The sequence below is a fragment of the Nanorana parkeri genome, unplaced genomic scaffold (genome assembly GCF_000935625.1).
Source record: "Nanorana parkeri isolate BGI_ZX_2015 unplaced genomic scaffold, ASM93562v1 scaffold871, whole genome shotgun sequence".
In the NCBI taxonomy this organism is placed as follows: domain Eukaryota; kingdom Metazoa; phylum Chordata; class Amphibia; order Anura; family Dicroglossidae; genus Nanorana; species Nanorana parkeri.
Window position 1 is genome coordinate 83,419 of NW_017307139.1, and position 26,360 is coordinate 109,778.

The 26,360-nt window shown below is 41.2% G+C and overlaps 1 protein-coding gene across 1 annotated transcript in view; it reads left to right on the forward strand.

Annotated features, from left to right (window-relative positions):
* TRAPPC11 (trafficking protein particle complex 11) overlaps positions 1 to 26,360 on the forward strand; it is a 46,159-nt gene that overhangs the window by 15,301 nt on the left and 4,498 nt on the right. Inside the window, exons 12-25 of the mRNA XM_018565673.1 lie at positions 3,835 to 3,914; positions 4,136 to 4,214; positions 7,992 to 8,046; positions 8,250 to 8,395; positions 10,430 to 10,491; positions 10,576 to 10,708; positions 12,883 to 13,013; positions 13,553 to 13,708; positions 16,526 to 16,713; positions 16,825 to 16,973; positions 18,528 to 18,649; positions 21,063 to 21,182; positions 22,957 to 23,022; positions 25,124 to 25,280. Coding sequence (XP_018421175.1) covers positions 3,835 to 3,914; positions 4,136 to 4,214; positions 7,992 to 8,046; positions 8,250 to 8,395; positions 10,430 to 10,491; positions 10,576 to 10,708; positions 12,883 to 13,013; positions 13,553 to 13,708; positions 16,526 to 16,713; positions 16,825 to 16,973; positions 18,528 to 18,649; positions 21,063 to 21,182; positions 22,957 to 23,022; positions 25,124 to 25,280 — 1,644 coding nt within the window. The remainder of the gene's footprint in view (positions 1 to 3,834; positions 3,915 to 4,135; positions 4,215 to 7,991; positions 8,047 to 8,249; positions 8,396 to 10,429; positions 10,492 to 10,575; positions 10,709 to 12,882; positions 13,014 to 13,552; positions 13,709 to 16,525; positions 16,714 to 16,824; positions 16,974 to 18,527; positions 18,650 to 21,062; positions 21,183 to 22,956; positions 23,023 to 25,123; positions 25,281 to 26,360) is intronic.

Here is a 26,360-nt window from a genome sequence, read left to right on the forward strand (position 1 = left end):
AGAACAGTGACATGAACAGTATCACATGACTCACGTTAGAAGTATTTCATACACGGTTCACAGGTCTGATGGGCTGCCACAATCTTCCCATGGCAGCGCTTATTGTCCATCTCCTGAGCCAAATGTTAGTTCCAGGGAAGTCATTTCAGTGCAGTGAAACTAATCATTGTCTCCCATCCCTTCTCTTATAAATAAGTCTCCCTTGCCTGCGTATGGTTTAGGTCTCATCTCCCTCTTGTGGTAGAAAACATGAGTTGGTTGAACTGGATGGACTTGTGTCCTTTATCATTGTAACTATGTAACTGTTACACTTTAAAGTGATGCTGAACTCAGGAGTTAAACCTTAAAAATATATTCTTGTACCTTAAAGTGACATTAAAGGCAGAAATATTTTATCCTTCCCCCAATGTTAATAAAACACTTACCTTAAATGATGTCTCTTAATCCGATCTTCTTTCCTGTCCTTTCAGCCTTCTCTCCAGCGCTGTTGCAGGTCTCCGATCCAGCGCTGACTCCTCTGTCCTTGCTGGCACTTCCTGTCCCACGGTGTCTGCATGCGGGTGCACGCGTCCATAGACATACCTTGTGTCTCTTCTCGTCACCCGGCCGAAAATCGGAACTGTGCATGCGCCCGCCCCAAGATGCTTTGCGGCCGCCAGAGAATTTCCCGATTTTTGGACGGGAGTGCGCGGGAAGACACAGGTAAGTTGAGACTGCTGTTAAAGCGGGTTTAAAAAAAATAAATGTTTTTGCATATATCTACTGCTTGCTAGCAGTAGATATATGCAAAAATAACGGAGGGTTTAATAACCCTTTAACTATGAACAAAAATGTATCTTATTTGTGTATCACTCGGCTGTAGATCCTCAAATCATCTCTGAATTGGTGCTGGCACTGTCCTTCCCTCTGGAGGGGGGCTACTTTTGTTCCCCATGGTCCCTGTGTGTGATCCCTGTTGTAAAGCAGTCACCGCTCCAAGCTCACTCACTCATGATGGACTACAATCTCACGTTTAGTTTACTAATGTGTATTGAGATTGTAGTCCATCACAGGAGTGAGCTTAGAGTGGTGGCTTCTTTACAACACACACAGGTACCATGGGGAACCAAAGTAGCCGCCATCCAGAAGGAAGGACAGTGTCAGCATCAATTCCGAGATGATTTGAGGATCTACAGCCGAGTGATACACAAATAAGCTATGTTTTTGTTAATAGTTGAGGTACTTGAATGCATTTTCAAGATCTAAAGAATTATGGGGAGAGTGGAGTGCACTCTTCCCCATTATTAGAGCCGATGTGTGACACTGGAGCTGTAATGCGTCGACTCTATTAATCGAAAACTCAGTCAATCTATACAGCCAATCTTTGAGTTCCCGATCTTCTCCCTGCAGGGAGCTCCCCGCAGGTATCCCCCCCATATTCCTTCAGTGCTGACTGGAGAGATGGATGGGGGAGAGGCAGAGCCAGCTGTCAATCAGACAGCAGGGTGGATCCCGACAATATTGTCGGGATCCGTCCTGGCTGCAGCAAGACTCTGCGCTGTTAGCATATAGCGGGCAACAGCCAGCTATATGCTGAGTTTTTTGGGTCACAGGAATACATAGTAAATGTCCTCCTGTGATCCTAAAGAGAACTATGGCCATAAAAGGTTGGCCCATTGTTCTCTTTTAACTCCAAACCTGACTTTAACTCCTCACTTGTAATTTGCAGGAGATATTAAACAATGTCAATATCTCGGGTCCCGTGAGGCTCCTTATGAGTACATCTTATGAATAATAGGCTTATTATGTACACCAATTTTCATTTTGTTGTCTGATTGATTATCTGAGTTACTGACAAACATACCACATTATGTAAATTTGCTGTATTTTTTTTTTCTAGCCCTCTTTGGCATATCCCAGTCCAGATCCTATGGAGACCCCTAATGGAGCCCTGGATTTCTATGGACAGCGGGCATGGAGGCAGGGAATACTAAGTAAGTAACTTGGTCATCATTTAATATTGTGTTACCAGGTGGAAATGTGCTTTCACAGCAAGTTAAATCGCTTGCCTTTCTCGTATTAATCTTTTGGGGAGGGGAGGTGGATACAGAGGAGAGATTAGTATGATTTCCAGGCCTGACCACATGGTACATCCATTACCAGGATGGTCTCGCTTTGCCTCTTGTAGTTGTGATTAAGTATGGAGGTTTTCTACTAAAGCAGTGGGGCCGTTGTGCTGGTTTACTGAAGAGCCTATTACTCTAAACCAGGGGTAGGCAACATTGGCCCTCCAGCTGTTGTGGAAAAACAAGACCCATCAGGCATTGCAAGACTGATAGCCACAGGCATGGCTCCTAGAGGCAGAGGCATGATGGGGATATGTAGTTTCACCACAGCTGGAGTGCTGAGGTTGCCAACCTCTATTCTAAAGTGAATTCATACCTTCTGTAGTCTGAAGTACACTTTCTGTATCCTTAATCCAACACAGACATACAACATTTCATTCATGTCATTTGCTCTTATTTTAATGATGCCAACAGGAAGTGGTAACAAGAGTTTGAACACATCTTTTATATGTTGCTGTTATTTATAAAAAGAATACAAAATATACGCAGATTTGGTCCGTGTGATGTCAGAACTATTGAGGCTAAAGAATTGGACAATAAGGCCTATACATGTTCTATTTCTCACGATTTACTTGCTGAGAATGTGTGGGATAAGTTTCCAAGAAACATTTCTGAAAGTTTTTTTGTCCGGAACTCATAACTTAAAGGAGAACTATGGGGTTAAGGCTTTTCCCCATAGTTCTCCTTAGGGTAACGGGAGGACACAAACTAGCGTCCTCCCGTCACCCTAGGCTCAGTATACCGCGAGCTACAGCTACTGCTCGCGGTATACTGAGACGCCGCAGCTGAAGCGGATCCCGACAATTGTGCCGGGATCCGCCCAGCTGCGTGACTGACAGCTGGCTCTGCCTATGTAGAGGCAGAGCCAGCTGTACCCGCCCCTTCCCCCGTCCGTTCCGCCAGTCAGCGCTGGCGGATCGGAGGGGGGAATCCAGCCCCTCCCCTGTCACGGCAGAGAGCCGTGACAGGATCGAGAGGTGAGCGAACGCCGGTATGTGTTCGCTCACCACCCGATCTACTGAGCCGACCTGTGACAGTTTCATTGTCACAGGTCGGCTAGAACTATGAGTTGAGTGAAAAGCACTCACCTCATAGTTCTCCTTTTAAGTTCCATTTAGATCTGTTAGTACAAAATGGCTTTCAGGATGCCATCTTATTGTCCAATTCTTTAGCCTCAATAGTTCTGACAGTGAGATTTGTTAGCCTTCTCTAGTAACTGTGGTAATGCAGTTGCCATGTAACTAGATGTAGTTAGAAAGTTGGGATCTTTTACATAAAGATGACTTTTCTTATTGCTGAGCTTCGTGCAGTTCTGCCAGTCAGCTGTAACTCTTCATTACCTGCATTCATACTGAAACACCACAAACATGGGATTAAATGCTGAAGTGGCCATAATTGACAAGGTAAATACTATTTTCATGGGAAGTGGCAAATGTAGTGTTTGTAAGATAATTGCTTTTACTTAAAACTGAAAAATAAAATGTGGGTGGCTGTCTAAAATGGGCTTCAGCAGATGCGGGTTGGGGAGCTGCACACACCACTTTCACCCTCCTGAGCATTACCAGAGTAAAAATGGCTGCTACTATTGGGCTGTTAAAACCTTTAACAACTCTATCACTGGTATTTTCCAGAGTAACGGAAAAGGTCACATGATCATCCATGTTCCAACTGTCTACTTGCCTTGCATAGTGCACTTTACTAATGGATCCATTTTATGTATCATTTCCAGGCTTTGATCTTTCTGATCCGGAGAAGGAGAAGGCAGGGATTCTTGCTCTGCAGCTTAAAGAAAGAGAAGTCGTTCACTCGGTAAGCAGCTGTATGGTTTTGCACCCCTCTATGGTAATAAATGTGTCTTGCATATCATCATGTATGCTTCTGATGAATGGACATTCTCCTAAAATGTTGTAGCGGCTGTCCATGTGAAAAAACGTGCCTTTAAATTGCAATGCCCATCTCAGACTTCCCTACCTCTGTCTCTGTTGATCTGATGTGTGTTCTAACCATTGTCTTTGTATCTCTTCCGTTAGGAGCTTATTATCAGCCTCCTGAGCAACGCTGTAGCTCAGTTTAAGAAATACAAGTGTCCCCGAATGAAGAGTCACTTAAGTAAGTACTTCAGTAATGAAAGATAAATGGTAAAAAGTAAGTCAAGATTGAAAATGAATCATTAAACTTGGCTTTCCAGCAGACAAACAGCAATGTGAGAAGTCGTCTGTGGCAATCAGTCAGAATCCATTATTAAACGGGCTACAGTAACCTGAAATCCATCATTGGTTGTTATGGGTTACTGAACTTGGTACAGCATCCTTTCTGTATACATTTCTTTAGGAAATAGGCTGTTGAAATGCTGTATTTTGTGTTCAATTATAGTGTTGGCTATATGATTGGTTCTACATTTCCTGCTTGGCTGTCTCTTATTTGTTGTTGTCTGGTCATAACACTATATTACCATAATTCTAGAACACGTGTAAAGAGCTTGTGTGAACAAATTCATTTAGTCAGCGTTCTTATCCAATGTATATTACAGATAAAATACTACCGTATTTGCCAGCGTATAAGGCGACTCGGCGTATAAGACGACCCCCTAATTTTTCTGTTTAAAACATAGGTTTTGGGCTATACTCGTCGTATAAGACGTGTACAGCCCAAAATAATGTTTAAATACACCCACTAACCTCCATGGCGGTATTCCCGAGTGTGGCTCGGGGTTAATTTTCAGTACTATAAGCGGTAACCCCGAGCCACACTCAGGATTACAGTCTCTTACCTTGTCCACAATCCCTGCTGTGTCTTCCGGGTTCCGTCCCTTGCGAGCGTCGGCGTCGCAGGGGGGCGGAGCCGGCGGGAATTTTAAAAGTTAAAAAGGAAAAAATAAATAAAATAATCAGGCCGCCAGGGAGGCTAATCTGTCAGCCCGCTGGATGTGTGGATAATACTGTATGTACGGTAGCTTCGGCTACATACAGTATAGCACACTAAGCCAATCACGGCGAGCAATGTACACAACCTCTGCCAATCCGAGCAGGCTTTGTATTCATTAATAGAATACATCGCTCGCCGTGATTGGCTTAGCGCGGTATACTGTATGTAGCCGAAGCTACCGTACATACAGTATTACCGCACATCCAGCGGGCTATACCCGGCGTATAAGACGACCCCCGATTTTTCGGGGGATTTTTTTAAGTCTAAAAACTCGTCTTATACGCTGGCAAATACGGTAGCGGTATTTCAGTAACCATTACCCACGTTCAAGGATCGTCCACCCCACCCCATGGGTCTGGTGGGGGAGGGGGGATGAGGAACATCTTTTGTAGGTCAAAAAAATTATGGAAAAAAGTGGTTGGGTGGGCATTTCCTTTAAAATAAGCTCTCATTATATCTGTAGCTATATGGCTTGTGGAGAAGTTTGTCTTCAAACTTCACAACACAGACAGAGAAATCTTAATTTTTTTCCCCTATTACTTCCAATTCACATGGATTCATACCTATGTGTCTGTGGCTGATGCAGTTTTCTTTTATATCAATAGAAACGCATCACAAAACCTACACTGAGATGTTCATCAACACGCGTCATGATTCAAAGCACACATAAACGGATTGTGATATCGGCTTATGTTGATGTGCATTATGATGCTTGTTAACGTTCAATAAAAAGTGCATTGGAATGCACATTTACATGAGTTGACATTCATTTCCATTGATTTCAGTGTAAAATGGATCAGGTGGGACAACACTTAAGATGCCCATACACCTTACGAGTATCGGACGAAACTTTTCGTCCGATGATCGAACCGTCGTACGATTTTCGTACGACGGCCCCATCCTGCCCCGATTATCGCAAGGTTCAATCAGCGGTAGTTAAAAAAAAAAAAAAGCACCTGGACGACTTGCGGTAATTGACCACAATTATTTTAGTTTGCGCATGCGCAGTGTTAATCGTACGACTTTTGACGGACGGAAACGCCACCAACCATGCGAACATCGTACGATCGACCAAAGTTTTCAAACATGCTTGACCGTCAAAAGTCGTACGATTGTACAGTACTATCGGTCGGGCACTACATTCACACGTTACGATTGTTGTACGAAAAGTCGATCGCATACGATTATCGTACGATAATCGTAAGGTGTATGGGCACCTTTAGGAGTGAATCCAGCCCTACAACAGAATCTTGGCAACCTGCCAGCCCTCTAATGTAAACACATAGAAGGTATTTCAACAGACTTCACAGTCTTTGTGATCTTTGAGGATGAATAACTTCACAGTACATGCAGCTAGAGAGGCCGGTGAAGGCTTCTATTAAAGCCCTTTTACTGCTTGTTAAGAATATTCAATAATTTAATGTCCATGGTCTGGGCACCAGTGCATCATAATCAAAAGGAAAACATGTATGTGTGGTTAGGGGAAAATGAAAACTCAGGAACACTGATAAATTCTTTATTTAAAGTTTTTACTGAACAAAGAGTAAGCACGAACAATGCTACAGTGTATTTCCATCATAGATCGTTTTAGGTTCAAAAAGCCATTCACACATGAATATTTAATCCTTTGACTGACAGCAGTGTATTATGTACACAATGGCTGTCCATCTCATAGATGGCCAATTTAAATATGTTATGCATCATGGCAATCAATAGGTGATCTAGTTCCAGTTTAAACATATGGCCCTTCTCCAAACTGTAGGCGTGAGTCAGACGGCTGCCAAACCACCCAAAAAACTATTTTTGTTCAAGCTTCCTGTTAGAAATTTCAATGCAAGCACCATGGTTGTATTATAGATATTACACAGCTATGGCACCATTCCTTTTAATGCACTGCGTTCACTTTAAGCCTGATGAAAGGGACCCTGCGCGGCCCCGAAAGCGCTTGTTTCCACTTTAAGTGACTTCAAAAATAAAATGAAGATTCACTAAAATCTTGACGTATTCTGTCATACGGAGTGCTGGTGACATCCATACAACATTTTATCCGATACGGCACCATCCGTAGTCATTGCGAGCACCCATTTTTTCACATGGGAAGTCCGGCAAGGTGTGCTACAGGTCCTTGGACATTTTTTCTTGTGGATGGGGGCAAATTTGTTATGATGCACACAACCTGAGAGATTGGGTGCCACACCCCTGATTAAATGGAAATGGCAAAAAGAGAGGAAAGTGGGTTTTTTTAGGCACCAGATGACAAGTCCAATAAAATAGAGAAGAGTATTTGTTATATGTAAAAAATATATTTATTATAGGCTAATACAAAAATTAAAAACAGCATGATCGCAAAATTTCATAGAAAAAGAGAAGACCTTCTACCACCCATTAGTTCCACAGTAGAGGTCAACCACATGTAAGCACATATGCATTTATTGCACTAATTGATATCGTTTTATGCAATCATGTTGTCTTAATTTTCCATCATGTGTAGTTTGACCTCTACTGTGGAACTAATGGGTGATAGGAGGTCTTCTCTTTTTCTATGAAATTTTGCGATCATGCTGTTTTTCATTTTTGTATTGGACTATAATAAATATATATTTTATTTTGGATTGAGGACAATGAAAGCAGGATGTGAGGGAGAATGTATAGATTGCATTGTAATTATTTTACATTCAGTGCTATGGACCTTCTCCGTTTCACAGATCGATGCCAATTATTCCAAAAGGTGAGAACAGGAGCAGTTAAGGGTGGATAATTTTTGTCCCCATCCACAAGAAAATGGCAAAAAGAGTCCTCTCTTTTTTTGGGATTTTTTTAGGCACCAGATGACAAGTCCAATAAAATAGAGAAGAGTATTTGTTATATATAAAAAATGTCTATTTTGTTGTCAGTTATCTTTAACTAGATCAGAATGTTTCCTGGTCATTTGTGCATATCATTATTTGTCTTTTTCTACAGTGGTGCAAATGGGAGAAGAGTATTACTTCGCTAAAGACTACACTAAAGCCTTGAAGTAAGTCTCAGTTTGGGAATGATCTGTTTATATAATAAGATTTAATAAGAAAACCAATTCTCTTTTCTGTATATTATATTCCCATAGCATATTGGTAAATGTAGGTCTATTCATCATAGATTGTTGGCTCTTGTATTTGTTTCCAAATAATAACAGATTCTTTGTTGTGTGGACTGTATCCTTTTATTGTATTGTATTCACAGGTTGTTGGACTATGTCATGTGTGACTATCGCAGTGAGAGGTGGTGGACGCTGCTCACTTCTATATTAACCACAGCCCTGAAATGCGCTTATCTCATGGCACAACTAAAAGACTATATTACCTACTCACTGGAACTGCTTGGAAGAGGTACTTTAGTCAGAATTGCAAATGTACAATGGTTGGCTGTCCATTCATAATGGGCATCCTGTGATAAACTGATAAAAAAATGATTAAACATTGTCATTGTGGAAACTTTCTGAAGTTATGCAGCTAATCTGAAACTTTAGGAAGAAAATTTTAAAAAAACACTAATTTAATTATAGAAATTTCTCGTACACAGTCCTTCAAAGCTCAACAGCTCTAAATATTTGGTAGGAAGGGATATAACAAAATACTTTCAATTTGTATAGAAAAACAGAGCAAAAGGAGCGCCTCCATAGTGTAAAACTGATTTAATAAAGGTAAAATACAGCTGAAAATGTACTTACAAACGACTGTTAAAAACAAGAATTGAATAGAACGGTCTCAAATGGATCAAGATGGACAAACGAGGGAACAAAGTGAAGAAATCAGAAGAATAGGTGTTTAAGCCAAGGCTATCTGATCTTCCAACACTGATCTTCCTCCGGTTGACGCGTTTCAGAGGTTAAACCCCTTTCCTCCGAACCTAAAAGGTTCTCTCTGACTGAGAGGAGCTGCCACTGTGTGTTTTGAAGCTGGGTTCGAGAGTTGTCACGGTTTTTTGGCGCCAGTGATTTTTCATCTACTTTCAATTGTATGTTTAAAGAGCGAAAGGAAGCACATAAAAGAAGTTCATTGTTATGGTTTACCTATGCTGTAAAGCTGACATTTTAATGTGCTTTAATTTTGCCTTCCCTGGTTCCTCCTTTCCATCAACATGCTAATGAAATGATTAAATAATACATTTCAGTTTTCATTACATATTTTTTTTTAGATCCTCTGTCTCTGTGCTTCTGTATGCACTGCAGTCAGATCATGAAAACAGGAAGTTGTGGTAACACCAACATGAAGATGCTGAGCCTATATGATTAAAAGAACCTAAATCCAGTGAATGAAAGGGGGACCAGGGGCAGTAAGAGGCTGGAGAGGATTGGGCTAGATGTACTCCAGCCAGCAACTGAGGCAGCCTCTATCTGACTTAATGCAGCTTCTAATGCACATTGTGAGAAGCTCGCAGTGTTCACTTACATCAGAGTAATCCGTTTCAGTAAAGGAGAGCAGCCTGTACAACTATGCAACATAGACTATGTGACTGGAGTTTAGCTCTATAAATACTATAAGAAAATGTAATTAACAGGACTTGCTGCAGGTTTTTTAGGATAAACTTTGAGTAACTGTTACAGCAAGACAGCTTAGAGCAAAACTTGTATTTGTAAAGTTCCACTTAAAGGAGGTAGGTGGCATGAAGGAGAACAAAAGTATAGTCCAGTATAAACTGTTCAACAGTGTAAACTAAAATTGGGGGCAGGGAATGAGTTTGAGTGGAGTACACGGGGGTTTATTACAAGAGTAGTGGCTGGTCACTTTGCAATGTGACTTAGATTGCTTGCTTGGCATTGTAAATAGGGTGAAGCTGTGTTCACTCAAGGGCTTGTTCACACCAAGCGCGTTCCAGGAGCAGAGTAGAATGGATCAAAACTGCGTTAAATGTATTCCAATGGTAGTTTGAGCTCTAGTTCACACCGCAGCGTTCAGTTCTAGAGCATGTAAAAAAACTGCAGCAAGCCCTATTTTACCTGCTCTGGAACGCATGCAAACGCCCTGGAACACACTGAAAGCCCATTTTAAACAAAAAAAAAGTCCCTGAACACATCAAAAATGCGGTATAACACACTGCAATGCGTGTGCAGAAACTCATGCAGATCTGGTCTGCATGTGGTGTGAACAAGGCCTCAATCAGCTCATCAAGTGCTAGCAAAAATGTTTTTTTTTTCTCTTGCACATAACTTTGTATTCAAAGTTTGCGTGCATTGTATTACTATGATTTACCTTAGGTGAACAGCCTCTATTCCTTTTAGTAAATCAATGCTTATACCGTATGTCTTTTACTGTAGGTTACTATAGACACCAACATGATATTGCTGAACTGAGAAATAAAATGGTTGCGTATAAAAGTACACTTTACCGTCTTGTATAATGAAACCCTAATTCTGTAAACAGCTTCAACATTGAAAGATGATCAGAAGTCCAGGATTGAGAAGAACCTGATTAATGTGTTAATGGTGAGTTTACCATTAACTAGAGATATATGAAGAATGTTTCTTGATATAGACAAGTTTCCAGCTTACTGTGTTATCTTCATACAGAACGAGAGCCCTGATCCAGAGCCGGATTGTGATGCCTCCATGGTAAAAACAGCACAACGGCTGTGGGCAGACAGAGTTTCTCTGGCGGGTAGCAATGTGTTTACCATTGAGGTTCAGGACTTTGTACCATTTGGTATGTATAACCAGGGGTTAAAACCATATGCCAATCAGTATGGGGGTTTTTTTCGGTAGTTTTAATTCAAATTTTTTAAAATATATTATTTAGCACTCCGTTTCAGACATCTTCCCTAAATTGTATGCTGTGTGAATACAAGAGTTTTAGGAAATAGCACATATTAAGTCTTTTTGTAGAACATTGCCCTGAAATGGCAAAAGCATAAAAAAACAACTCCAGGTTTTCCTCCATCTTGCATGTTATGTTTTATTAGTAAAACCAATGTATGCCTGGGATAGCAAAGCTGATTCGCAGTTTTAGTATATTGGGGTATCACAACACATATCCCATACTATGATACATTTTCTTGGGAAGCGTGCAAGCGCATTTAGCCACTGGACGTGCTTGTTATGCACGTACAGATTTTCCAGTTTGTTGTACAAAGGGGCAGCTATTCTTTATGGGGGAAAAAAAGAAACAAAATTGTTACTGGTCATATGGGGCTAACACCTGTGTGAGTCGCAGAGAAAACCATAATGTGTCTGTGTGCTATAGCAACAAATTATAGGATGGGCAGATGTCCCACTGCCCGTTGTCTTCGGTGAGGTGCCTGCTTGTCATTGGCTAGATTTAGACATTTAAAGGGTGGTCCGCTTAAGTGAAAGTGACCCTTCACCTCTGAAAAGAAACTGAAAGGAAAGCACCCTGTAAATAAAGTCTCTTTTTATACTTGGCTGTCCTGCAGGTGAGTGAGTGAATTCTTTGTCCACGGTACGACAAAGTGGCGTTTCCGTGCATCAAAAATCGTACTATCTACACTGGTCATGCACAAACATAAATACAAAAGTGGCGTCCGATTATCGTAAGGTGTAGGGCCACCTTAAAGGTGGCCCTACACCTTACGATTATCGGACGACACTTTTCATTCCGATGATCGAACCGTTGTACGATTGTCGTACGGGGGCCCCGATTATCGCAAGATTCAATTAGCCGTAATTAAAGAAAAGCACCTGGACGAATTGCGGTAATCAACCGCACGTATTTTCGTTTGCGCATGAGCAGTGTAGATCGTACGGTTTTTGACGTACGGAAACACCACTAACCTTGCAATAATCAGACGATCGACCAAAGTTTTCAAACATGCTTGAAAGACAAAAGTTGTATGATTGTACAGTATTTGCAGTTGTACACTGCCCATACACCTTGCGAGTATCGGACGAAAACGCGATCGCATACGATTATCCTACGATAATCATAAGGTGTATGGGCACCTTTAGAGACACCTAATTCGACACGCCTAGATGAGTCCGATAGCAGCAACACGTGGTTGCATGTCATTTCTGATCAGCTGGGAATCCGTGCACACATCCCCTGCTGTTGGGATTGTATGTCACTGATATGACAACGTGTCCATCCATTTTTTTTTCTTCATTGATCTTGCGGTGGAGGAAAAAGCTGAACTTGCTGGACCCATGTTAGGTCTGTCGGAAGTCGGATGTAACTGGACATGTGTCAGTTTACATCAGATTACCCCCGATCGGCCAAAACGGAACTCACGCGCACACTGCCTGTACAGCATTGCGGTCATCGGAAGCCCGCCCCTCAGCGGGGCGGGCTTTCGATGATCGCAAGTACGATCTGCCTGTCCAAGATGGGCAGATCGTACGCGCTTTTAATAAGCTTACGACCATCGCAAGACAAAAGTCTTGCGATGGTCGTAAGGTGTATGGGCACCTTAACACTGGGCTTCCAATCAGATCCGTCTGAAAAACTGACAGGTGTACCTGATCAGAATGCCCATCTGAATTTCATCACACCACCACAATTATTTTTGAATCCATGCGAGAAATATGTATTTAGTCATATATATATATATATACACTTACACTGAGTGGCCAGTTTATTATGACCACCTGAAGTTTGTAGGCAAATTAGCTATAATTTAAAATTTGTGAGGGATATAATTGAGTTTTACAAATGGACTTGTAAACCAGAATAAATACATTCATTAAAGGTTTAATAGGATTAATGAATAAAGTAGCTTTCATTTACCTAAAAGTACCTTGCCACATAAAGCCCTAATAATTGTACATTACAAAAAGGTATCAGTTTGTTTGCCTTTTCACTTTCTGTAGATTTTGAATAAGCCTGCCTTTTTGTGATTCTCTACCGTTATGTGTCTTCCTTTGTAGTGCAATGCAAAGCCAAGTTCCTGGCCCCATGTTTTCATGTTGATACTCCAGTTGAGCTGTATGTTTATCTGAAAACAGATTGCCCACATCCAATCCGCTTCTCCAAGCTCTGTGTTGGATTTAGTAACCAGGTAATGTGCACCAGAGTTATCTTTCTTCCTTTCTTTTGTGCAGTGGGTAGCACATTGTAGAGCAGACCATTAGGGAATCACCTTGTGGGACTTCCAAACTTAACAGACTGCCTCCTATGCCTTTACATTATCTTTATGATGCCACCAGATTATTCAAGGAATACCTGTTGGCCTTTTTAAAGTTTTCACGCTAAAGAGCAACTACAAGATTTAGCCAAAAACCCTCTATGTCCAGGGAACCCCAAGTACACTAGGGGCTTGACTTAGCCCAGCACACACATCATCCCCCATACTAGTGCCAACGCGACCAGCAACAACAAACTCACTGGTTGTGGGGTCATAGGGGCACAGCTTATCTCTAAAGTTGGAGCCACTATTGGCATGATATGGCAAAGGCAGAATTTAGTTATAAAGCTAACAATGGCTGACGGACTGGATTTAATGTTTGTTATTGTGATCCTGGGAGTTTAGCGCAGCTCAGTGTAAAATATACATGAGGCATCATTTTAAAAATACTTTTCTGATGTTACAATTAACAGGAATATAACCAGTTCTGTGTGGTGGAAGAGCAGTACCAAGCCAGCGATATACTGGAGCAGTCGGCACAGGGGACAATGTGCCTAGTGCCAGGAAAGACCAGAAAATTCTCATTTAAATTTGTAGCCAAAACCGAAGATGTTGGAAAGAAAATTGAGGTTTGTGACAATTCTCCACTTTTCATTTATACACACAGCAACAGAGAGCATGTAAATCAGCGGTTCTCAACCTGTGGGTCGGGACCCCTCCGGGGGTCGAATGACAATTTGCCAGGGGTCGCCGGGGAGACAAACACTTTCTCCCAGAAATGTTTAATCTGCTCGATCGGCTTGTGTTATATGGTTTGCCATTTTAGCTGTTACAACAGTGGTTCTCAACCTGTGGGTCGCTGTGTGATTTCTGCTGTGCTAGTTGAGAGTCCTCCTCAGCCCTCTGCTAGCGCAGCAGTGTCAGTTCTCCCGCCACACCGACAGATGTCACTGCAGCAGCCGCGTCAACCCTAAATTTTACTATTGGGTGTCACCACAACTTGGCAAATGTTACCAAGGGGTCCCGGGCCTAGAAAGGTTGCGAACCACTGATGTAAATGGTATGTGTTTCACAGTGTAAGCACCCTATTTAATAAAAAGTCAAAATGAATACGCTTGTTTATAGGAAATATGGATTCTGAGAGTTTTCTATTTTGGGCAATCTCTTCATGAAAGTATTTCCACCATTTCACTAAGAATGGACTGATAATTTTCATGCCTAAACCTGCCATAAACATTTAATTCTTTCTCATCCATTGAGGGACACAGGAAGTCTTAAACCTTCAGGTTTATACTACTACAGCCTACAGTAGGAATGGACATTGCCAAAACACAAAAACTGTACAGCTTGTCCCAGTTTTTTTCTTCCTAGGGACCTAGTCGTCTTTTCTTCAACTCCAATATTGTAAAGACTAACCTGTAATTTTTCTAGCAATTTTTTTCCTTATTCAGTTTTTTCTTTTAAACAAGACTCTTCTTTCCATATCTTCTGACTGGTCATCTTTAGCCTGGCTTTTGGACCGTACCACATCTGGTCTGAGCTGGACATTGCAGGGTAAGACTAGAAGCAACCTTCAGGCACAGGGTTCTGCTTTGGGAGCTTTTCCAGACTCTTTTGGTAAAACGTAGGTGCACAGAGCTTTCCAGGTCTGGAGCTTCTGGTATTGCCTTTGCGCTTGCCCTTTCTCTGGAGACTCGCTTAGTGAGTAGGCCTGTTAGGTTGAGCTTAGGGAGGACCCTCGTTTCGTTGATCACTGGGTGCCATTATTCCCTGTTTCCCGCTGACTTTTCTGTAGAAGGGGATAATGCTGTGGGACAGTGAGCTGACCTAATCAGATTGGTGGAGTGTTGCGCTGCACGTTCTCTTCCGCCATACATTGTTGAGGAAGGATCTCCCCACTGCTGCTCCTGTTGTAAAGAGCCGAATGGAACTTCAGTCTTTGATCTGTTGCTGCTTCCTGCCTACAGTGGCTTTGGTCACATCCGGTCATTAACCCTCACCTTCTACCATCTGCCTGGGTTTCCTAAGTACTTGACTCATAAGCTGCAAAGTTGCCTAACAATTTTCTGGCTGAAATATGTCTGATTCTAAACAAGGATGGAGGGGAACAGTCCTGCTTTTCTGGGTGCCCCCAGCTCACGTCCTACTAACAGCTCAGGCAATGCTGTCAGCATTCCACTGATGGGGCAGATGTCTGCAGCCTGTAAACATGTCATTGGCACCATCTTCAGACTTCTCTGCCCTCTTGCGTGAGGATTTGACCCAAATTGCCCAATTATTTGCTGACTCTGATTGCAGTTTACTGCTATTACACCAAAATTAAAGGAGACCGTTTTGGCTCTTATTAATGCAGTGTGCACCACTCTGAAACTATAGGATCAGCATGTTGTTTTCAACCTTGGGTCATATAGGGCTCCTAATGCAGCAAGACCGTCCTTTGCACCAGCTTTTCCAAATGTTTTCAAATGAAGATTGGAAGCGCCCTGATAGATTGTTTGCTGCACCAAGCAGTTGCTGACTTTGTGTCTATCTATTTAGTGCCGTTTTTGTTGGTAAGTGGATCCAGCCATTTCTCATCTTAAATAGGTGACTACTATTCTGGTGGAGTAAAGGACCATTTTTGGTCTTGCATAGGGACAAGGTGCTGTTGAGGCCAAGGACTTCCTTCTTTTCTAAGGTAGTCTCTGCCTTCAACCCTAATCCAGAGTGACAAAAAGGGAATCGGTCTTTCTGGAAGAACCAGTGGCTGAAAGATACTTCCACAGCCTGAACCATATCCAGACAAGAACCATATCCAGACAAGGGAGGTAAATGTATTTTTTATAAACCGTAGCCTGACAAAGAGACAGGATAGCAATGTCCTCACGGCCGCTGCGTCTTTCATCAAGACCGATTCCCCTTCTTGTCATTCCACATAGGCCCTGAAAGGGTGCCCAGGGTTCTTGTTCCACTATCTCTAAGTAGACAGCCCATTCTTTAAGTTTATGGTTTCAAAGATTGGGTTCCCTCTTTCCTCTTAAGGCTAACTCCACTAGGCATGAGGCAGATTTGTAAGGCTCCTGCATTGTCTTCTGCTCACAAGTTCTACCAGGTGGACCTCTTCCTCGTCTGATGCCAGCTCTAGGCATATGATCTTTTAGGCAGCTCTTTGAACTGCAGGCTGTGCCCAGTTCCTCTTGTTTATCCTGGGCACGTTAAGAGAAAATAGTACAGAGACATCAGGCCATTACTATTTTACTGATCTTTACAAATAAATTCTTAGTAAGAAGAGACTAACTAATATGGAGGCAGTTGAATGAAAACTCAAGGCTGCTCACCTTCACCTTCTGACGTATATTTGGTGGCATGAGTAAACCGCTGATTGATTTCACTGCCTGTAGTTACTCTCAAATCATGTGATACATATTAGAGATAGTGTTGTTGAGGAGTTCTTTATGATTTGTCAGATTACATCAGTGGATCTAATCCTGGGGAGTGAAGCGGGCCGTTGTGTGATCCTAAACTGGAGAGGGGGTGGAGGAGATGCAGCCTCTGCTCAAGAGGCAGTGCAGGCGTCACGCTCTTTTAAGCGCAAACCGAAACTACCAGAAACTGAAGTACATTGGGACAGTATCACAATCCAAGCCAATACCATGTGAGTAATTTTAAATGATGCATATATATATATATCCTACAATATAACATCATATCTAGCAATATCTTACCATCTGGCTTTTGTTTTTTTTGTGTGTGTGTGTGTGTCTAGGATTATTTCTAGAGTACCTAAATTGTCTGTCCTGTTGCGTCATGAGCCGCCTGCACTTAATAATGAAATGTACTGCCTAATGATAACCATACAATCTCAGGAGGACACCGTCATTAAGGATGTAAAGCTGACTGCGGGACTTAAACCAGGTTTGTTTTTAGTTTTAGATCTTGCGTGTAAAAAAAAAAAAAAATCACTAAATAGATTAAAATAGATACAAATGAGAATACTAAAACAGAATGACTTCTTACCTTTTGCAGCATCTAGGCTTTCATCTATTTGGCTCAGCAGTGGGATGGTTCTTAAAGTGTATATGAAACCTAACAATGAACTATTTTGGCCTGTTAACTATACAATTGAATGTATTATGTTATATCTGTTTTATACGTGTCAAAAATACCTGTTAATCCTGCCAGAAATTCTTAGCAGTCCTTTGCTCTCTGCCTCTGTTCTCTCAAAGAAACTATTTTCTTGGAACTCCAGTCGATCGGTACCTATGCTGTGGATAAGAATACAGTTGGAGCTGTTGTGTAGTTTTAGTGGGAAAAGCTGACACTACTCACACAAAAATGCTGCATACTGTCAGTCCACAATAGGAAATTAAGGGGTGACTGCATTTCTGGCAGATCAACAGGTATTTGTTTTATATTTGCAAGGTCTTTAAAGGGTAAAACATTAGCAAATGTGCATGTATTGCAAATAAGTACTGCTTATGTGTTTGTTTTTGGTGGGTGTTTGCCTTTTACATATGTTTTAACCTTTTCATTACCAGATGCCATAGAAGCCTAGTTGCTCAGACCAAATTTAGCAACATCTGTACTCATTGGCAACTTGACAATAACTATACAACTAATTGTATTACTGAAACCATGTTACATACATTTTATGAAATACCCCGCCCAAGTGCTTTTCTATTGTAAGCTAAAAAAGTACAAATATTATTTTAAAATAGCAGTTTTATCCCAATATTTAGTTTTTGTATTTACTCGCTGTGTTTCACTGTGACAGCTGCAGCCTCTCTGTGTTCAACTGCCACTGTAGCTCCCTAAATGCGGCAGGTTGTTTGTAAACGAACCTCAAGTTACTATCATGATGGGCTTGCAAGGTGAACACGTGATTGGGAACCACACTGACTGGTTGCTGATCGTGAGTGTAGACCTGTTGCTGTCAAGGAGAGCGCAGTGTTAATACTAGGAGTGAACTCTTCTAGCTGAAGAGTGGAATAGAAGAATCTCCTCAATGAAATCAGGGACAACATTTGCAACCTAACGGGGTTCTAACCTTTTCCCGCTCTACCTAAAACTAAAAAGATAATGTTCTGTCTGGAGTGTACCTGTAAACATTGCCACAAACAATGGTCTGCTAAAGGTGAAGTATGTCTCCCCAGTGGGAAATGGCAATCATAACCTGATATGGGATCTTGCTGTTCCCCACTGTTTTTTCTTCACCTAATAAGAATGTTTTGCAGAGAGTTCCACATTAAATAATTTATTTAAGGGGTTTACTGAAAATTGGTATATCTGTTAATTTGGTGTAAATGATCACATTTGGTTTATGGCGATGCAATGCTGTGGCAGCCATAGTGTTAAATACAAATGTCTTTTTTGGCACGGGCTGATCATTTGATGACTTGGATCACCTGAGCTGACCCTGTAGCAGAGGATGTATTGTGCCGTAACCCAGGAAAACAATGTCTTTCACAGGGCAGGATGCCAACCTGACACAGAAGACTCTGGTTGCGCTTCAGGGAGCAGAAATGTGCGATGACTCAAGCCCGGCTTTGCTCACTGACATCCCCATAGGAAACCTGCAGCCCGGAGAAAAGGTGCCACTCTGACTTTTCCAACATCAAATATTTTAAGCCTGTATGCTTTCTGTCTGTCCAGGCAGCTATACTACCGAGAGTCGAGCAAGACTTTCCCCCCCATTAGATATCAGTAGCATATATGTAGGGATAAAAAGACTAATATTTCTCTAGGAACTTTTTTCCAGATACATACATAACCATTACAATGCATGTCCATACACTCAGCATGTGCATGTTAACAGAATAATTGTTATTTGGTAGTCAGAATATATTTTAGGGTACCACACCCTTTAAAATTTATAGCTAGCTTTAATCCTATTTCCTGAAGATATTCATGCTTGGACTTCATCAAAAGGTAGGATTCAATGAAGGGCCTAATTGCTATAAGCATCTGAAAGCAAGACATTGTCACCAGGTCCTCGTGGCTTCTTTTTTCATGTCAAATTTGCAAATGAACGCAAGCATGTGGTTAGATTTTAATCCTGAAGCCCATACTTTGAATGTTTCACAGTCCCTGCTATATTGCCCGCACACAGAATTTATCACATAAAAACACCAATGAAGGCTAACAACCATGCACATCCCTGGTGTAGGTATGAAAACAATTACTGTGATCCTGTAGTACACGCGTTTTGTAGAAAATAAAATTCAGGTTGGCTGATGTGTAGTAGAGCGCATTTATTACACAAAACCTTCAACTCATCATATACTAAACTATATTATACTTAAAATTGTGAAGTGCAGCATGTCTAATGATCACTCAGGATGAGGCTTTTTCCAATATGCCATACGTTTCAACATCAAATTGGGCATTATGCATAACAACATGGTTGTGTGACTCTGCTTTTTCACCATTGCATGGTTTGTTTGTTTTTTACATTTATGGGTTTATTTAGTAAAACGTGGAAAGAACTGGAACTTTAATAAGTAAAGGATAATTAAAGCCTCCGGTTTTTTAGCATATATCTATGGCTAGCAAGCAGTAGATATATGCAAAAAAGTGTATTTAAAAAAAAAAATGCTTTAAAGAGGTCAATACTTACTTACCTGTGTCTTCACCGCGCGCTCCCGTCAGAAAATGTGAAAATTCTCGGGCGGGCGCATGCATGGATCATATTTTTGGCCAGGACGCAAAGAGAGACACAAGGTAAGTATGTGTACGCGCACACCCGCATGCAGACAACGTGGGACAGGAAGTGCCAGCAAGCTCAGAGGAGTCAGCGCTGGATCAGAGACCCACAGCAGCGCTGGAGGGACTGATGAAAAGGACAAGAAAGAAGAAGATCGGATTATGAAACATCATTTAGGGTAAGTGCTGACATTAACATTGGGGGGAGGGAAAACATTTTTGGCTTTAATGTCACTTTAAAACCAAAACTCCTAGTTCTAATCTGATTTCAGTAAAATTCTGGTTGCCATGGGTTAATTAACTTTTCTGCCTGCACTATTCATCAATAAGTGAGTAGTATAGGCCTTTATGTACCTTGTAATATTAGTCTCTAGATGTAATTATATACATAAAAAAGTACTGCTCTACCTCCTTTGCCACTGCAGCTTGGGATGTTGGTCTCAACAGCAGGGCCCCTGTTACCCTGCATAGACTGTGCAAATAAGTGAAAGCGCTGGAGTCCAAAAATGATCCATAAATCCATGTTATTAATTAAAAGCCAAAATTCAGTGCAACACTGCAACAAGACACTAACACGTTTCAGCTTAAGGCTGGGCACACACCTTACAACCATCGCAAGACTTGTGTCTTGCAATGGTTGTAAGGTAATTAAAAAAACGTACGATCTGCTTATCTTAGACAGGCAGATAGTACTTGCGATGATCACAAGCCCGCCCCGCTGAGTGGCGGACTTCTGATGACTGCAATGCCGAACGGGCAGTGAGGGCTTGCGCACACCGGCCCGTGTGGCTTTTATCTTACGAACATGCTACACACCCGCTGAAAATGGTACGATTCTCGGTTTTCGAACATGTTCGTAAGATACCTTACAGTAGAAGCGGTCGCACGGCTTCCACACACCTTACGATAATGGTACGATCGCAGTATTTCCCGCGATTATTGTACGATTATCGCAAGGTGTGTGGGCACCTTAACAAGCTTTAGTCATGGCTATTGTTAAGACTTGTATAGCCAAAACACAGTAGTCTCTTGTTGCTGTGCTGTTCTGAATTGTGGCTTTTAATTAACGAGGCATTAAGAGGCATTATGGATCTCTTTTGGACTCCAGCACTTCACTTACTGTAACTGTAGAAGATTTGCCTGTCTGTGACCATTCCAGTTATCTTTTTCCAGTGCAGAAAATGTACATAAGTACAGGATGTTTTGGCAACACCTCTGGTTTTCCTTTACATATTACTATGTTAGGCCTAAGTATTTATATATGACGGTGCATTAGCTTTGGTGTTTTGTCTTTCTTTACAGCTGGACATGCCTCTGTATATCCGCTGCGGCACTGTAGGTACACGCGTTTTTCTGGTTTATGTTTCATACCTGAAAGACACATCAGTGGAGGACAAGGAGGTTGTCTGCAGATGTCACCGGGTAAGATGCCCTTACCACGTAGAATCATTCTATAGTGTATAGCAACTGCTCAAAGGCTATCTACGTCTACTGACTGCTCGAAACTAGTGGTACTTGGTTGTTATGGGTAACTGATCATCATTGCTTTACCTGTGCTGTTAATATCACGCCAGCAAAGCCGCTTAAAATGTTATGTGACTAGTTTTAAAGCAGAACTCCATACAAAGCACAAATGAACAGTTAAGGTACATATAAGTGAACAGTTCTAATCAATGACTTACACATTGCATAGCCAGGAAATGGAAAACACTTGGCCATTCTTCATTTTTTTTTTTTCTTTTAACCGATTGCCGTCCGTCCGTTGTGAAAAAACGGACGGACGGCAAGCTCCCATTGGCGCACGGGCAGAAGTAACCCGTCCATTGTAAACAGCCATTACCGGCTGTTTCACATACAAGCAATCGGCGGCTCTATAGCCTGCCGATCGCTTGTATGTGCCGCCATCACTGTCCTGCTGCTGTCCCGCCGCCGCCCCCCTCCTGCACCCTCGCCTTCAATCCTGGGATTCGCTGCTCCATCTACGGCCCGGGACAGGCTCGGGAGGGTGTCAGGAGGAAGATGGAAGGGAAATCAGCATCTTCCTCTTTGCTGATCTCCCTCTTTGTGTGAATGCAGAAGTAATGTGTAATACATCACTTCTGCATTCACCTGACAGTCATCTGGCTGCTATAGACAGAGAGAAGAAGCTGATGAAGCAGATCTCTCTTTCTCAGCTTCTGTTGGGGTCCCCACCTTTATGGTTTCCATAAAGAGCACCTGTCAGTGTGCCTTTGCTATTATATAGGGGGATTGTTATCCCCCTATGTGATAGCAATAACATTAAGTGTAAAAAAAATAATAAGTCACATATTTAAAAAAAATGTTTCGGTCCCCCACGTTTACACACATATAAACGTAAATACGCGTCGGATGCGCCAGCGCGCGAAAACGTCAATTGTGCTACACATGTTACATATTGCCGTGAATGTCGAAATGAGAGCAATCATTTTAGGGCCATCAATCACTGATAACACTAAACTGATGAGCGGTAAAAGCTTTTAAAGCATCGCCTATGGACAATTTTGGGTATTGTAGTTTTTTGAGGTTTCGCAGGCGCGCGCAATTTTAAGGCTTGACATGTTTGGTGTCTTTTATATTTTACCAAAAAATTGGGTAATAATGTTTTATAATTTATTATAGGGGAAACTTATTTTTTTTAATTTTCAGTAATTTTTCCTTACTATAGTAAAAAATAAAACCCCCAGTGGTGATTAAATCCCCCCAAAAGAAAGCTCTATGTGTCCCCAAAAAATGGTATAAAATTAATTTCAGTACGACTTTGCATGACGGAATAAATGTCAGTCAAATTACTGCAGCGCTGAATACTGAAACATAGCCTGGGCAGGAAGGGGGTTTAACACTGCGGACTTCAAGTGGTTAATAAAAGGTTCTTCATGGTTCGAGGTCAGTGCTGAGGTTGTCAGTCATTGTAGCAAGTCAGCCCAATGTCATTCCCTCATTGAGGACTAATTTACCTGCCATAGGTGGTGGAAGGGATGTTCCCGGACAGATTCCAAATCAGTCACTTGTTAGAACATCTACCTTGTAGTGGCGAAAGAACACTTGTAAAAAAGAAAAATAGGAATATTTGGTGATTTTATTCAGATGTTCTAAGTGCTTGGGCAAATGGAGGAATTCCGTTTTAAATTTATAACAAACCTCATTTATATGATGTGTTTTGTTTTTTAATTTGCAGGATGAAACGGTTACCATTGAGACCGTATATCCATTTGATGTTGCTGTGAAATTTATATCCTTAAAGGTCAGTACTGCCAGTTCCAGTGAAATTAGTTTAATATTATAAAGTCAATTTTTTATGATCCATACTTAATTTAAATCACAAGCAGGATATGACAATCTTCTACAGATATTAAACATGCTGTCAATCATAGCCATCTACACTGCTTTGCCCAAAAAAAACAAAACACACTTTAATATTTAGTTGCACCGCCTTTAGCTTTGATTACTACATGCATTCTCCATGGGATCGTTTTGATAAGATTATGCAATGTGGCAACATTTATTTCCGTCCAGAGTTGCATTCATTTTTCTACAAGATCTGTAGTGATGATCGTAGAGCCGGACCACTGCGTATAGTCTTCTCCAGCACATCCCAAAGATTTTCAATGGGTTTTAGGTCTGGACTCTGTGGTGGCCAATCCATGTGTGAAAATGATGTCTCATGTTCCCTGAATCATTTCACAATCTGAGCCCGATGAACCCAGGCATTATCATCTTGGAATATGTCCGGGCCATCAGGGAAGAAAGAAATCCATTGATGGAGAAACCTGATCATTCAGTATATTCAGGGAGGCAGCTGGCCTCATTTTTGGGAACGTAATGTTGCTGAACCTAGACCTGACCAACTGAAGCAAAGCCAAATCCTAACACTGCCCGAAATCCAGGGGGTGACGTTTTTTTTTTGTTGACCAGGCAGTGTATTAAATATTTTACAGTCAAATGAATATATTTATTGTACAATATACCACTATATTTTCCACTGAAAGAAGTTTTTATGCATACATTTGTCTGGGCTAACACTTGTTTTAAGCAAGTTGAAGTATGTTTACTCATCCAGAATGATTTTGGTGTTCTTCCGGTGATAGTTTGCTAGTCTGAGAAGGTATTGGTGTTGGAAGTTGTATCTGTTCTATTGATAAATGCAGTGTTTTTTTGCAGAAATAGTTTTTATTAAAGGAGAACTATGAGATGAGTGATTTCCACTCACCTCATAGTTCTAGCCGACCTGTGACAATGAGACTGTCACAAGTTTTTCACAAACAGTATATTGTAAAAACATACAAAGGCAGCAACAAGTGAGCATCGTTGAAGATAATAGCATAGCTATAATTAACACCAACAGTATATATGTTAGTGTGCCCTAGATCGAGCCTTACCCCCACCTAATTACCTATCCCTGCCATGGGGATCACAGGCATAAAGGTCCACCCCGAAGGGGACCATCATAACTGAATTTGGCGAGGCCCTGGGCCTTCAGCATCGAAATAGAAACATGGAATCATACGAAAGTCATGGTTCCAGTAACAGGTTAAATTAATTGCAACCCCTAAAGCCACCATACATAAACAACATAAAATAGATGCACAACAAGACAAGACAAGTAGACAACAGAAAGAAAATGAGAAATGAAGAGAAGGAAGAAGAAGGAGGGGGTAGTGGTAGAGGGTTGATAAATGCAGTGTTAACATGGAGGCTAGGTCAGTCTGTTCTGTAGAATGTATTTGGACCACACTCTCTCAAAAGGAACTGTCAAAATATAAAATATGGGAGCTGACGTCTTAAAGGTGCATAATACATGCTGTCCATTTATCCTTCCTTCATTACTACATACTGAGTCTCTCACCTGGAATAAGCATATGCCTGTCAGTTGATGGGACATCTGATATGAACATATTTCATTTAGGTCTGTGGCTCACTACATAGTAAAAAGGGATATGAATAACAGCATCAAATATTTCACACAAAAATGCTGTTCACAACTAAAACAATGCCTCAAAGTTTAAAGTATACACCTTCTATTGGCAATGCAGCAAATATACTGCAACAATGACCTTATTATCAAGGACAAACATAGTCCATTCCCACCTTAAAAAAAAGGTAGGTAGGTTGTAATATGTATGACATTTCCTAGAATATGAATCGGTAAAAATGTCAGCTCCCATATTATTCTGACAAAAAAGAAAGACTTTTCATAGACACAAAAAGGGCAAAGTGACTCGATGCTTAATTTATTAAACTTTGCCAGGGAAGAAATGTATAACGCCAGGCCAGAATCCACAGCACACCTTTTAATGCATTGTCTAATGCTAATAGAGTTTGATGGTTGATTTGTGTTCTTGCAGTTTGAACATTTAGATCGTGTTTATGCTGATATACCCTTCTTGGTAATGACGGATATCTTGAGCGCTTCCCCATGGAGCCTCACCATCCTGTCCAGCCAGCTACAACTCTCATCATCTGTCACACCTGTGGACCAACTGGAATCCCATGTGGAAAATGGTTAGTATGTAAAACCAGAATTGCAAAGGAGCAGCAGGATTCTAGTTGCGATTAGCTAACTTGTACTATAGACAGTAACTGGTCTTGTGAAATTAAGAATATTATGATTAATATTTTGATACATAGCAGTATTTTTAAATGCCTACAACATTGTGCATTGTGTGGTTACTGATGCAATTAGTAATTTATGGTAGGGGTATATTTACCAGTTAAGTTCCAGGGCAGTTTTAACATGTCGGCTTTGGGCATATTTATTGACAGTAACTTTGTATGGCATAAGACTTTTTTTGTGACAAACAAGTTTTTTGGTGGCAATGTTTAGAAAATGTTTAAAAAATTCACCGGATTCCAGTCTGACCAGGGAAAATTTTAAAACAATTATATTCTGTGGCACTCAAATGATGCTTCTGCTACAACGCATGGCAAGGCTATTTGCAAATGAAGCAAAGGCTTTTTAAATGTTTTGTACATTTTTTTAATGCTTAAGTCTCAAATAACATCAAAACAAAAAATAATTTTTTGTATATACAATTCAAAATGTATTTTCAAATCTGCACTTAAAAAAAATAGAGCTGATTAATGAGTATTTAATAAGGGCCAGTTAGGGATAACAAGGGGTTATATAGAAAATACTTTTTATAGGAAAAAGAATGAAACTGAACTTTGTATTTACTTTGTTTTTGCTGCTTTATTTTTGCCTGTGTCATTAAAACATTTTAAAAAGTATATACGTTATTAGCTCCTAAGTGGCCAAATATGAAATACATGCGTCTGCGCCGCTCGCTCCTGGCTGCAGAACACAGACATGAACGGCCGTGCAGGAGGATGATGTGGGCGGCCACATGCACAGTCTATATCACCGGTGGGGAGAGGAGGAGAGACTCAGCGGGACCGTGCACGCCGGACAGACTCTGTGGGACACAGAAGACAGAGGAGTCTGCGCTGGATCAGAGAGTGGCACCAGCACTGGAGAGACTCCTGAAAACTACTGGAAGAAAGAAGAAGCTGATCGGATCAAGAGGCATCACATTAGGTAAGTATTTGAAAGCAGAATTAGATTGGGGGGAAAAATATATATAT